Below are 15,327 nucleotides of genomic sequence, written 5' to 3' on the forward strand. Positions count from 1 at the left end.
TCTGATTCGATGTGGTTTAATTGTTATTAAATAAACAAAAATAATAATTAATAAATATTTATTAAAAAAAAATTATGAGGCGTGCACTTTTGGATTTTCCAAATTATTTATTTATATGATTAATTAGGTTTAAGACAAAGCGGGCGAAACCACAGGCGGAAACCTACTGAATAAAAAAGCGTGTTATAATACCTAAAGCTTTTATTCTACTGTTATAATTACGATTGTAAGATTTTATAATATTATTGTAGTAGGTATTGTAAGGAATTACTTACATGGTACGAAAAATGATTTTAGAATCTGAAGTTTCCAAATGGGAGGCATTATTATTAGGTACTACTTACTATACTATAAGTAGGTACTATCAGTTATCACTTTTTCCAAGTTGAAAAATATTAATTTCTGCTAGATACAAAACGTCCTTAACCCTGGGCCTTGTGCACAAGCTCAGCGTCGCTCAACGTGCTATGGAAAGGTATATGCTCGGATTTTCCCTACGAGATCGAATCAGAAATTAGGAGATCCGTAGGAGAACCGGTGTCAGTTGTCACCGACATAGCTCGCCGGAATAGCACGCAGAAGTGGCAATGGGCCGGGCACATAGCCCGCAGAACTTGGCAGAGAATGGCCGTTGGGGCAGAAAGGTTCTTGAATGGAGACCACGTACGAGCGACGAAGCGTGGGACGACCACCCACAAGATGGACAGATGACCTGGTCCGAGTGGCAAGGAGCCGCTGGATGCAGGCCACCGGTGACCGGTGGAAAACCCTGAGGGAGGCCTTTGTCCAGCAGTGGACGTCCCACGGATGAAACAACAGATACAATCAATTCATGCCATACAAACATCAGTCAATGTCCTCCAGCGTACTGCAGTGCATAACACCCCTAGATATTATCATAAACAAGGTTTTCGCATGTTCTATAGTACCTAATTGTAATTGGTATTTGTGGAAAGTATGCGGTTACTTAATACGTAGTACCTACTTGTTTCTCACTTTTGCTTTCTAATTCCGCCTTTAAATAAACATTTAGATTTATAATATACTACTCAGTAGGTATATAGGTCTACTTTATCTACACTAAGTAAGAAAACTAAATTAAATACTTCGATAAGGAGTTTTTTACTATTGTTATATTTAACATGATTATGAATGATTTCAAATTGTATCATCATAACTTGCATAAGTAGTTAATATTCTAACAATTACATAATTAGGAATTTTTCTAGACATATAGGTATACAGTATATACATTATATTTACATATCAACTAATGCTTTATCAAATTTTGGATTCAATCGCTGATATTTTGGACAATTTCCCAAAAAGCAAAACGAATAAAAGAATCGACATGATCGCCCAGCTTGCAACCATTAATCAAACGATTAACATTACTCCACATCAAATAGGTATCGTTGTTAGAAGTGTTAAAAACCATTGAATATCGCAAACCAAAACCGAATATTTAAATACAAGTTTTATCTCGAAGCTGTCTGTTCAAACGATGAATATTATTTATTAAATCGACAACTAATATCTTCGAACGAGCATTACTCAAATGCCTCTAATCTTATCGTTTTCAAAACAATGTCATACACGGCCCGTGAGAGACAACGGATGAAAAATGATTCGCGACCACAAACACACCTTAATGCAAGATATCTCGCGATCTGAGACTACAATCGGACGGACAGGCCAACATTAATAATATTACTCATTGTAACAGAATCGGATATCGGGTGGTATGCAGGCTTCATACAACTAGCGGTTCATTCAAGTTGGAATGGCTTGCTTGGCCGCGATGATGGTTGTGTCTATTTCTTATAAAATTTCTGGTAGGAATAACGTTAATAATATAGTACCTACCTGTAATTATTCTATCTGTGATTATATTAGAAATACTATGTTAGTAATTATTAGTATCATCCATTACATTTTTCTGTATTAACCCTACAATAGTCGCGTGGTCTACACGTGTAATCCAGAGATACAAAGTGCAAATTTCTAAAAATCTAATAGTTTCAGTTATTTCATCCTTCGTGTACTCTAAGTTAATAAACAGACTTTTTAATTTGTGTACTTTTTTTTGTTTTAAAAATTGTATACCCTTGTAGACCACGCGAACTCACAAGTCACTTTTAGATACGCGAATATACTTTAACGTATTTCTTGTCACTCTGATTTCAAACGATGAGACGATAAATATAAATATAAATTTCAGGACAATTTTTTAACACACGTCACAATCTGATCCCATACTACAGTAGAACCTCGATAAGTTAAAGTCCAAGGGAAACACAAAATATTTTAAGTTATAGAGGTTTTAAGTTATCAAGGGTCTATCCATTTTCACTGGTTCTATAGCTTTTAATTTATAAGCGTATATGAGGGATGTTAGTTTTCTTTTTGGACTCATTTTAAGCTAGTTTTATCACACAGTAAGTAAAGTGATGTTTCCAGGACAACAATCAAAAACTTATGATGCAAGTAAGTCGTTGTCATAAAGCTAACCGCCGCGGCAAAGCTTTGAAGAATTTCGATAAAGCAAACAGTAGGTAATGTATTGTTTACGTTAGCAATACATAGTAAACATGTGCAAGCAATAAATACCGAAACCTTTTGTTTTGACACTCTTTTAAAATGACTCATTGACAAACAATTTTATGTTATAGAGGTTGTGGAAACATTTCTTGAAGTTACTGAGGGCCAATACAGAGATTATTTATTTAAGTTATAGAGGTTGCGTATTTTAAGTTAAAGAGGTTTTGGGCTCTGATGGGAAGGGAACACATTATTTTTTGAAGTTACAGAGGTTTTTATGTTACCGAGGTTTAAGTTATCGAGGTTCAACTGTATAAGCTTTCGCTTATGTTATGGAAACCAGATGGCTGATAAACATACATATACAATATACATATATATGTAATTTTAAATAGATACTTATATAGATAATTACTTATAACCCAGACACAGAGCAAAGAATTATGTTCATCACACAACTATTTGCCCCGGGTGGGAATCGAACCCACGACCTCTGGCTTGGAAGGCCCCTGCTTTCCAACCAGACCTACCAACCTACCAACCAAGCCAACCGGTCAGTCAAACGATGTTTCATGATATCATGTAGATACGATTTCATACCATCGAGATCATCAAAAATTTCATACTATTTATTCCGTTAGGCACTTGAATGAACATCTTATTATAACTTATCATAATATTTGAGAAGTGATTATATTATTTTTCCTACCTACTGATTTCCTGTTTAATTTCTTAATTAATTTTATAACAAATAAGAAAAACGAGTCTTTTGTAATAAGTAGCAAACACAATCGCAATCCGCAAACATATCAAATTTATTTTCAAAACTAGCTTCCGCCCGCGACTCCGTCCGCGCGGAAAAATTAAGATTTATTTTTTTCTACGTATTTTTCCCGGATAAAAAGTATCCTATTTTATGCCCAGGATAATAAGGTATAATTTATTATACCAAGTTTCATCGAAATCGAACCGTTCGCGTTAGTTTTCACGTGATGCCTTCATATACAGACAGACAGACAGACAAAATTTTTTTTTATCACATATTTGGGTTTGGTATCGATCCAGTAACACCCCCTACTATTTATTTTTTCAATATTTTCAATGTACAGAATTGACCCTTCTACAGATTTATTATATGTATAGATATAGAGGGTAGTCTAAATTATTGTTTCGTTTGCTCAAAAGTCACTGGTTAGATTGTTTGCATGTTGCAATGCAGAAATAATTGCATTTGGAAGTAATTGTCTAAAAATATTTATTGAATCTATTCTTATTTCTTCCCATTTTCCCATACATTGTGTGTATCATTCTATCATCTATGCGTGTATCATAATTCCATCGATATACCTACCCATACCTACTCTATAGCCACGAACACATATTATCCTGAATATCCAATAAGAAAATATAATTTCCAGAAATGCAATCATTAATTCAATAGTTTTCTGCATAACAGCTTAACTGAAGCTTTTTACTATTTTTCTAGATTCTAAACATCAGGTGTCTGCCACTCGCATAGCTACGGACCGCTCGAAAACGAACTTCACAAAACGTAATATTGCGTCAGGATGATTGATATTACAGCCTCCGATACGCACTCGCGACCTACAAACTAAGCAACCTTCGTACACTCTTTTGTTGGCACGTGGTACATCGCCGCCCCTAGCTTCGGCTGTCATGTCATCGGTAGCGATCATTTTTCATCACTCAATACGAACATCAGTGAATGGCGTCGAGCTGGCGGTTGCAGTACAGAATGGATCAAATTGTTTTAATATTCACATTTCGGAAGCAATTTTATGCTAAATCGTTTTAGCTGTTTTGAACAGCTCGCGTGTTTGGTTCTAGAGATTTTGTTTGGTTTGTTGAAAAGCTTGTTCTTATAAGTTCGTCTTATTCGAAACTTATATAGCTTTTGTTATTCACATTTAGATAACTTTAATACCCACTCTGAAAATCTCAATTATATATTTTCAATTAGTTCAATGCTAAGATAATATTATCAGCTAACAATAAAAAATCCAAAAGTATCTTTATAATTTATTTTATCTTTTTCACCGATTTTTCAAAATTTAATACACTTTATTCATACAATACAATAATTTAAATGAACATGTAGCATACTTAGAGCTTTCATTTAAACTGGAATGAACGATAGATACTTACATTTTATTACAAAAAAAATAACACAAGTAAATAAACAATTTATACAAAATTAAAGAATGAAAAATAGGCCACGTCCTATTGCACAGAATAATTTACAAAGTGAAATGTAGGTACTTTTTAATAATAATTATTGTTATACTATGCGTTTTAACATTTATCATTTCGTTTATTCTAAAGTGCTTAAATATTTACAAACAATAATTAAACTAACAAATGAACCAGTCAAGGAAGTGACGTTTAGAAGGATTAAAAGAGAAATAGTCAGAGGCGTTTTTAGTAAAGTTACAGAGGATTTAAAAAATTCAGTTTATAAAATAAATATGTTTTTGAATTTCAAAATTCCACTCATTGATTTTCATTATATTTTTCCTCTTAAATAGATATAAATAGATACTTAGTAATTATTTAAGTAATATCGAAATTAAATGAAGTAAGTAGAAGTAGAATAGATAAGTACTAGCTGCGATGATTTTGTTATTTCCCTTGAATATATTGAAAGTCTTTACGTACTTAACATTGCAATCATAAACAAATCAGACAAATCGATAAACTCAAATTCTGATCTCCTTAAAAATAAATTTAACAAAATATCACAGTTAAACCACGACATTTCTAATGAGATGTAACAAATTAAGAAAATCATAAACTGGAGAAAGTAAAATTTAACATAACAGTAAGTAATACAAATCAAGGAAGATTAATTTTAAGCCTAAAATTAAGTACATTTTACAAATACGACAGTTAGTCTAAATCTAGACCTCAATTGAAATAATTAATTGGTATCGTTGGTAGATTATCATAGATTATTATTATATCAATTAATTATAATTTATTTATCTAAGTAATGACATTATACTATTTGTATTTATGAATATTAACTTATAAATATTATTTGTTATTTACACTAGAGACAGGAACATAAAATAGTTCTTTAAAAGTAGGTTCTACATTGAATATATTAAACTTTTCAAAATACCTACAAGATATTCAAAGTATTTACAATAGAAACAAATTCTAGGTATTCACAATTTTAAATTAACTGAGCTTACTTCGTACAAAGTTCACAGCGCTCTTTCAAGCCCTTGCCAATTAATTAAAAGATTTACGAAATCACCTACGTAGCAAAACATTATATTTCTGAGATTTCGAATTTTCCATTTCCCTGTACAATTCCGAATTTGTCGTTAAAGCGATGGCTGATCTGTACAATTGTACATGCCTATTATTGTACCATTTATTTGTAATAGGTAAGTGTGGGAATAATTTTAATAGAAATAAATTAATAGGACTTAAATCATTTAACATTTAATATAGCCATCATGATTAATACTATTCCTAGATTTGTAACAATTACTCTCCACCTTACAACTTTAAAAATTATGTAGATCGAGCAATAAGCTTATGACTAGGTAATCTTTTACTAAAATTTCAACACAATTATGACATTAGCGAGGAGTGACGTAATTCCTATAACTGCTCTTGTGAAAATTATATCGAATCCGTCTTAAACATCTTACAACACTTAATTACGTATTCATGTAGAATCCACTGGGCATTTTCAATTCGATGTGTTGGCTATTTGTCCAGAAGTTTCCTCAATGAGTCACTAAACTTGTCCACTCAAAGTCACTGTTCACGGCACAACAATAATTTCAACAAATATGTCCGTCCAAGAAATTTTTCGAACAGCGAATAACTGATTCAGTCTAGTTGCTATAGCACCCAACTTCGTAGTTGTTGCTACATACAACTCCGTTCCGCAACGGACGACTGAAAATTTTAATAAATCAGTTATCCACTATTCGAAAAATTCCACTGATCCTATGCGGATAGATGCGCAAATTGGCTGGGGTGAAGGTCGAACTGGTACGGGTGGCCATACGGATTCATATGGTACGGAACGATGTTCATCGAAGCCATCTTATGTTCTTTCTTCCACTTCATGCGGCGGTTCTGGAACCAGATCTTGATCTGCCGTTCAGTGAGGCAGAGTGCGTGGGCGATCTCGATCCGTCTCCTCCGCGTCAGGTACCGGTTGAAGTGGAACTCCTTCTCCAGCTCGAGCGTCTGGTAACGCGTATACGATGTTCTTTGTCGCTTTGTCTCCCCGTTCGCGTTCACCGTACCTGAAAAGTAAATTCGATATATCAAATACATGTCAACCGTATCATACATTATTAATTATTCCGATCGGAATACTCGATAGGTTGATATTAAGGGCTGAATGTCCGTTTTAGCGGCTATGAATAGTTGGTCGGAGCGAGTTCGTGCCACGCTTGCTCGATTGTGATGTACAGCTTGCGGCAATGCGCACGATTCCGAACAAGATTTCTGTTAAGGTTTTATAAAGCGCTGCACAATTTATAATACATTAGAATTTATACGTTATATTTTCGTACTGAAAGTGCTAACGATTTTAATTAATGTTTAATGAAACACGTATAATGACTATTATTTATTGAAAGGAACCTTTTACGTAACTAGATACCATTTTCTCAATGTATTTAAATAATCGATTGGACAATATTACGCATAATTTGTTGCGAGTCTGGTTACAGAAATTGGTTAATGGAATATTTTAGATATGTGGAGTAATTTACAGAGGGAGTAAGTAGTGTGAAGCGACAAAGTCGTGGGCTGCGTGCACCTGTCACGGCACGTCTATAGCGAGCCCACCGAATGGCTTGGACGAGCGCCAGTCCGCTCGTGATCGATATGCGACCTGTCTTCCAAATTAAACTGAACCATTTGTTTCATTTCTTTAACCACCACTTTAATTAATCGCTCGCCAAATTTTCAACAATTAACCCTACCCGATCATCACTCACGAGCTACGATGCAGAATAATGCAATCGATACCGAATTGATCAATAAAATAAACACAAGCCTAATGAATACAGCAGCAGCGTTCGATACTTCGCTCCTGTCCGACATGTCAAACCCGCGTCGATAAAGATGTTTAAAAACTATAAATATTCGATGTCCTCCCGGGCCTACAAGTGGAGCCGCGGCAAAAAGCTTATGATTGAAATGTTAGTGACAGCGCGATGCACAAACAACGGAATCGAAGCATTATTTTAACATAATCCTTGTACAGAGACGAAACGACGGGACACAATACGAGGCTATATGAATTTCAATGTGTATTGAGGAATATGGTGATTTTGATGAAACGCTTACATCAATAACCTAATTTGAATTAGATATCATTAGGAAGTGCAGATGAATAAAGTGGTACAAAAAATATGAGAACAGGTATATGAAATAAATCACAGGAGACAGGCGGTGCTTAATACATTATTCTGTAATACATCAAGTGTCACTGAATTAATAAGTGGCTATTGATTCAAATAAAGCTTTTTACAATATACTGGATGAAATATTTTATGTGTGTAATAAAGCTGAAGATAATAAAAAATCAAATTACTCTACCACAAATTATTGTTGTGGATGTATACCTAATAAAATTTTTAATGATTTCGTCTACGCCTAAAATCACGCAGAAAAATCATAAAGTAACCAAGTCCAAAATGTACGAAAAATAAATTGCTATCATCTGGACATTATGCCAAATAATTTATTAAAATTATTTTTAATTAACACTACAGATATTAAGAGTATCTATAGTAAATAATTTAAAGAATTTTCCTTCTCATGTAGATTGGCACAACAATATTATAATGTAAAAATTGTTTGTGCCAATATTCTGCGAAAATATAAAAAAATGTTATTTTTTATCTTACATAGGTAATTCTAGGTCACAGACCATTTATATTCCGTTTGAGTCTAGACATATTGCATGGTCGAATTTTAAACGAATGACATCGTATTACCTATGGATGAGTCTAAGAATTTAAAAACTAAAATAGGCTATGTCTGGAAACGATCTTGATGTTTTAATGCATATATTAGACTTGGATAGATTCAACTAAAATCTAGATTTAAAAAATATGTAGTTATATTTTATTTTCTATTCTTCACCCTCACTAGTATCCACATGCCCCCTATTTTTCGCAAATACCTGGTTTTAACCAGGTTTACCTATATTATTTATAAATATTTAATAAAACCTATCCTATCCATCTTTATGAACTTTTCCTTTTTCTTCAAGATTTTTGTAAAAAATCTTATAATAAAGAATTTTTCTGTTTGTGGAAGGGTGATATCCTGATTTAGATGTAGCTCGATATAACCTTCAATATACCTACTTATTATTGGCAAAGATTCAGATAAAAACCCATTTTAATAAGATCTGTCATTTTTTCAGCACATACATACATGAAAAATTACAACATTTTACACCATTTCGAAAATTCTCGATAGAATGTATATCTTTCTATCATCGAAGGTACATACTTAATAAAATGGGGTTTTTATATATGCCAACATAAAAATGTTTAGCAATAAAACATCAAAGAAACATGACTAATGATATCTAGATGAAAACGGAATACATGTTATAAAAGTGTCACATGTATTTTTATAGATATAGCTATTATATACGATCATAGTACAGATAAACTTTAGAATAACGATTAATGTAGAAACGCTAAAGAGTAGGTACGGAATCAACACTTAATCCGTAAAAGGTCTGGCTTTTAACTGCTGTAATTGGTAATGCGCATGATGCTCTTAAATTATACGCGATAAGCGATATTTTTAAGGATTTCAAAGAATAAATTTATGTAGGACAAGGCATTAATCAACTAGAATTATATTCCGTCAAAATTACAGTTCCGATATACACTACTTTACTTGATTTAAAAATAAATTTTAAACATAATGAACCATGAAATGCCCATGACCAGACGATAATATCGTGATTTACTTGGACTGTAGCTTTTACATAAAGAGATCATTTAGTTTTTATGTATACAGAAAAAATAGATAACTACAAATATCCCTAAAGGGTTTGATATAAGTAAGAATGCTTAAAAGCACAGCACTTACACACATAGAAACAATAGACACATTACTAGCAAAAAAAAACAGTTGCTATGGAGTTTAACCCGGTGTATGTATATAACATCTGCCCATTATAAGCAGTGGCGGTGCATCGCAAAACAGGTCATCCTACACTATTCAATATAAACACATTAATCATGAGAGACGGGGATTTTTTGAATTTTGAGCTAGAGTTTTGTACCTAGATGTTTTCTAGACGTCATCTGCAACGGTTTCTAAAATAAATGAATTATGGTTCTATGATTAGCTATAATTATATTTACAAGACCTAAACCTATCGCGATTCATAGCATTAGATTAAAATGTTGTGATATCTCGAGACCCATTGAGTTTCTTAATTGATCTTGTTTGATTTTATTTGAAACTAGAGGTCCGCCCCGGCTTCGCCCGTGGTACATATTTCGCAATAAAAGGTAGCCTATGTCCTTTCTCGGGTATCAAAATATCTCCATACCAAATTTCATGCAAATTGGTTCAGTAGTTTAGGCGTGATTGAGTAACAGACAGACAGACAGAGTTACTTTCGCATTTATAATATTAGTATGGATTAAATTATGGACAAATAAGCCATTCACCTAATAAGACTTCTAGTCTAGGCTCGTTGAGCTCCCAAAAATATTTTTTGGTTTTTAAAAATAATTAGGATCTCTCTAATCACTGATTTCACTAGGATAAAATATTATTTTTGTTTATTCGTTTGTGAAGTTCCAGCAGTATTTAAAAACAAAATATTCTTCTTTAGCCCTCGTCCCTGCCATACGTCTCTCGTTTAAAAATACGGAACCCTATTCAAGACCACAGCCAAGTAGCATATAAACGCCATACAGAACTACAAAACGAAAATTCCGCGTTAATTTATTGCAAGTTGTGGGGTAATTATTTTAACTTGTCGCTTGCCTATCACGAGTCTACTTAAGGTACCTGCGCTTCGTGGTCGCTTTCATTGGTATAACCTTTTATTTTTTTGTTTTTACTACAGTATCTCGCGAGCTATCGCGGCAATGTGTTAAGCTGTCCCGCGGTGCTTCTTTACAAAACTTTTGAATTACTTTCAGTTAGTTTGTTTCTTTTTAGCTACAGATGGTATCTCTGGAGGCTTCATGTAGGAATTATATTATGTTCATTTGATAATGTGATAAGGTTTGTGGGAATTTTGTGTTTCAGGGTTCGGAATTTTGCCTTCAGTTCAGGCAAGGGGCGTTTATTTGTATTTCTTTTTGAAGCTACGTATTTCTGTTAGAGATTCTTGTTCATTTTCTTGATGTTTTGAAATGTTGGCATTTATTTCGCACTTAATTTCCATTTACACGTCCAAATTCAAACATTCAGAGAATAATTAGATGAACAACACGACCAAGGAGACTCTGAATCATACTACTCTGTGGCTATTAATCATTCTATCTTATTCTATAGATACTACTGACAACATCCTCTTAACACAGAGCATGCGTGTTTTAAATTATGTCATCAGCCAACCACAGTTCATGTTTAGTTACATCAAATGTCACATCTTAGTCGCACTGACTTACAGTTTGGCGCACTGCCTTATGATTATAAACCGGAGTACTCAAATAGTGCTTTGAATTTAGTATATTTTTATGAAGTGCTACTGGATTAAAGGTATCGGCTATAAAATATGATATTGGAATGTCCATTATGGATTATTTAAGAGCAATTATGTTTTGTCATCTGTCGCGATTTTGAGATATTCTTATGTTAATATGTAGCTACGGAATTTTCCGTAGGTATGTAAATATGATGAGGAAAACGAAATGTTGGGGAATTTTTTTGCATAAAATTTTCCAGGTGCAATGAGAAACTTAACTTCGAACATACATCATGATTTACTGTTTTTACATAACTTATTTAATAATAAATCTTCTAAGAAAAAAATCAAAGAAGAATATATTATTTATTTTATTTAGTTAATTTCTATCTTTTTTATCAATTTGCGCATTACATTAAATCGCATTGCAAATACTAAAATAAAATACTAATTCGAATCGCATACGAGTTTATTCTCAGCCGGTACATAAAAGGCGAGATCGTCCGATTGGTTCCCGCGTGGCCAAAGGCTGTGCATTAATACAGTATATCTCAAACCGACATAGAATTATTAAGGACGCTAATATCTTGTACACATTTACATAACACGCAATAAATCTATGCACGGGAGCAGACGGCGCCGTTGATAAATTCTTATTACAACTTTTTGATCGTCTATTTCTATGCGACTGTCTTAATCTAAAACTGAGCGCCATTTTGTTTTAGACTCTAAACTAACTATGCGATTAGACGACTCAGATTGAGTATCTAAAGATATAAGATACTATTAGAGAGACATAAAGTTCAATCCTACACAATAGGAATATTTGTGCTTTTAAGATAAAGCTTATCGAGCTTATATCTAGAAGCTATTGGTATAAATGAATTTAAATTGAAAAGGAAATTAAATATAATTACATTTCATAATTTTTGCTGTGTTTTACACATTTTCTCATAAGAAAGAAAGTCAAATGTAGCTACATTTTTATGAAGTAGGTACCTACCTAATAATTTATACCATAAACATTCGTTATTAATATTGATATTGATATTAATATGCAAAGCTGTTAATTCGAGTCAAATTGTAATATTTATGAAAATTATGATTAATAAACCCATAAAATTAAATCAGAACACCCAGTAATAGATAATTATTAAAATTCAAATGCTAACGACTTCTAAACTGATCTGATATCAAGATAAATCAAAATAATAATATGCATGATTTATTAATTACAATTTAAATGTTTTAATTCGATGTTGGGCAAGTTTTTGTAAACATTTATGTGACAATAATATTTTGTTTGGTCAATTTTATATATATAAGGTATACCTACTTAAGTGTGGATTTTATTAAAAAAAAATAAGTAGGTACCTACAATAGCAGGCACTTGACAATGGAATATAATATATACATTACGGAAAATCTAGTAGGTAATGATAATAGGATAAAATAACTTTACTATATTGCATGAAAACGTAAAAATATGAAATAAATATCTTTGAACATAATATTGCGATCGATATCGATAATCCATCGATGTGGGTAAAATATTAAAAAAGAGGCAATTGGTCATGAGTAAAATCATTCTATTTCATAATTTAATAGCAAACGAGTGAAGACATATAATACGCATAGTTAATTTTAGTAACACACTTTAAGATCGTTTATCAGCAAGACAAATTGCTTAATGTATCCATAAGTGGTCGGACCGGTAAGTAGGTAAATTCCAAGGCTGGGACCCGAAGAATGGGGAAATATAAAGGTAATTAAATTAATTGTTATTACAAAATTTCGTTTGTTTTGAAATTTAGCTATACTGTGTATTGCCACAGATTAGATAGATACTTGGTATTGCTTATTGTTTTCATACATACCTACTTATTACATTTTGATTGTGTTCAAGTTCCCTATAAATTGATATAAAATCATTTTATAAGAATAATTGAATTGAGAAAACATCCTGCTGATAAGAAGCTGATAAACATAAAATTCTCCTATATTTGAATTCAAATGGAAAATCCATTCAGGTGACCCAGGGGCCAGGTAACTCATATCAGATAAATATATCAAATTTAAATAAAATAAATTTTCTCCATTTTTACATGTAAAGTACCTACGTAATTAAAAAAAAGGTTCTGTTAGTAGTAATAGTAGATATAATATATTATTAATGAAAAAAATGTTGAGATAAGAACAGTTAGTACTAAGTTGACTGTCTGAAAATTGACTCCCTCCCCTCCATATATTATGCAATTAATTTCATCTGTATTTATTTTAAAACTTTCATAGAAGCCATGTAGCAATCAACGCAATCTTTTCTCTCGCAATCACAATTACGACGAACCGTTTAAAACGGGTAATAATTTAAAAATCGTCCAGCAAATGATGCCATAAATTAAACTTAATAATACGCACGCCCAGCATCATGTGCGGAAAGCTAATTGAATATTAATTTTAAAATAAATCTGGTTGAACGAGTCTACAGAGGTCGTTTCATGTATAATTTTGTATAGAGATTGGTTAGGTGCATCCTTTCCATTTAGAGGCAGTTTTTATATTTGAAAGTTGGTATTTTAAAAGTACATAATACCTTGATCGTGAGAGAGGTTGTAGGTATTGGTAAAATTATATATTTTTATACAAAAGGACGCATAGCATTAAACTTTTTGTACGTGTACTAGTGATATAAATAGAGTAGAAAGTAGTAGTACCTAGTGCGTTAAAATAATATATATTATGCTCTACAATTATTCATCTCTTGCTATCATGTAGAGTCTAAATGATAGTAAGAGATGAATTCAATAAATCAGTTGAAATAATTAATGGTGGCGCTTTAAATTAATTATGAAGGAGAAAAAGCTCTACAGTTCTAAAGCATCTCGTCTGATGACGAAAAGCTTTGAAATTCCCATTTCTAAACTACAAATTGGCTAATGGGATTATTTGTTTTTTCCTCTATAATTTTATGCATCATCTTTTAAACATTTTAGTGAAAATAGTGCATCTTATCACAACCGTTGGTTATTCTTACCGTGCGTCTCCTAATGCCACACCTCTGGCGGCAAGCATTACAAACACCTTCCGTTTCATGTAATTTATTACTTTTATCTCGGGCACCAGTCGCGGTCACCGAACACAAACAAACGACATCTTTGACAATAAGACAAATCGACCGATTACGAGACATTACCTGCCCGCGGTGGGTCCGGCCATGCAAATATGTCACTCATTATTGCTTTCTTTGAAGGAGAGTAAAAGTATAATAGAACCCCTTATGGCCATTAGTAGATTAATTGGAGCGCTCCAAAGAAAGTACTTACAATAGACGTCTGGCGAAGTTTCAATGCAAAGACCTTGAGCATTATGCGAATTTTGCAACATTTGGCGACTTTGCAATCTTGATTTATTGACCGTAGGTTTTGTTAGGCTGTGTTGTTTTTGAATACCGCTTGTGGCGAATTTGTAACAGGGTTGAAAGGAAAACCTCTGGCAAATATGCATATAAGCATAGTTATTTTTTTTATATAAATTTCAATGAATATAAAACCAAAAACTGTTTGTCTAAGGGAGAATAGAATAGGCTTAATATAGCGGATGACATCATAAAAGGCGTGTACTAGACATGGAATGCATTTGCGTTGTAATTGTATTATAATTGAATATATTGTTCATATTGTAATTAATAAAAATGATGATAGAGCTATATGCCTTTATTAATCTGTATAAGTTATGAAATACTATTTATTGTTCTATACATATGTGTTTTAAAGTAATTAAATTGGCAAGAGCAATAAAATAAGATTGCCAAAAATAAATTACGTGAGATTTTGCAGGTACAAACAATAATCTATTTCTAGAACAACTATGTTTGTATCCACATTATTTCTTTCATAAGTAACTCAGGCATTACCCTACACATACGTTGTCTAAAATTTTAAACACATACATTATAATTAGTAGTCGAACGTTCAAATGCCTTGTACACTTGCGCATAATTAACTCGGTACATAGATACGTCGGCGGCTGACTGAGAAACTAGCGTTTATCAATATCAAGAATTAATTTACGACTAGATAAAGGCCACTACACGGCAACCGGTGGTTTCG

At 32.6% G+C, this 15,327-nt stretch overlaps 1 protein-coding gene across 1 annotated transcript in view; it reads right to left on the reverse strand.

Annotated features, from left to right (window-relative positions):
* Nucleotides 1-4,631: 4,631 nt before the first annotated feature.
* Nucleotides 4,632-15,327, reverse strand: part of LOC149488402 (uncharacterized) — a 32,342-nt gene continuing 21,646 nt past the window's right edge. Inside the window, exon 3 of the mRNA XM_089695530.1 lies at nucleotides 4,632-6,833. Coding sequence (XP_089551656.1) covers nucleotides 6,529-6,833 — 305 coding nt within the window. The 3' untranslated portion in view covers nucleotides 4,632-6,528. The remainder of the gene's footprint in view (nucleotides 6,834-15,327) is intronic.

The sequence above is a fragment of the Colias philodice genome, chromosome 5 (assembly GCF_061535455.1).
Source record: "Colias philodice isolate Cphi_HAF_F1 chromosome 5, ilColPhil1 Martin Lab GWU primary, whole genome shotgun sequence".
NCBI lineage: Eukaryota > Metazoa > Arthropoda > Insecta > Lepidoptera > Pieridae > Colias > Colias philodice.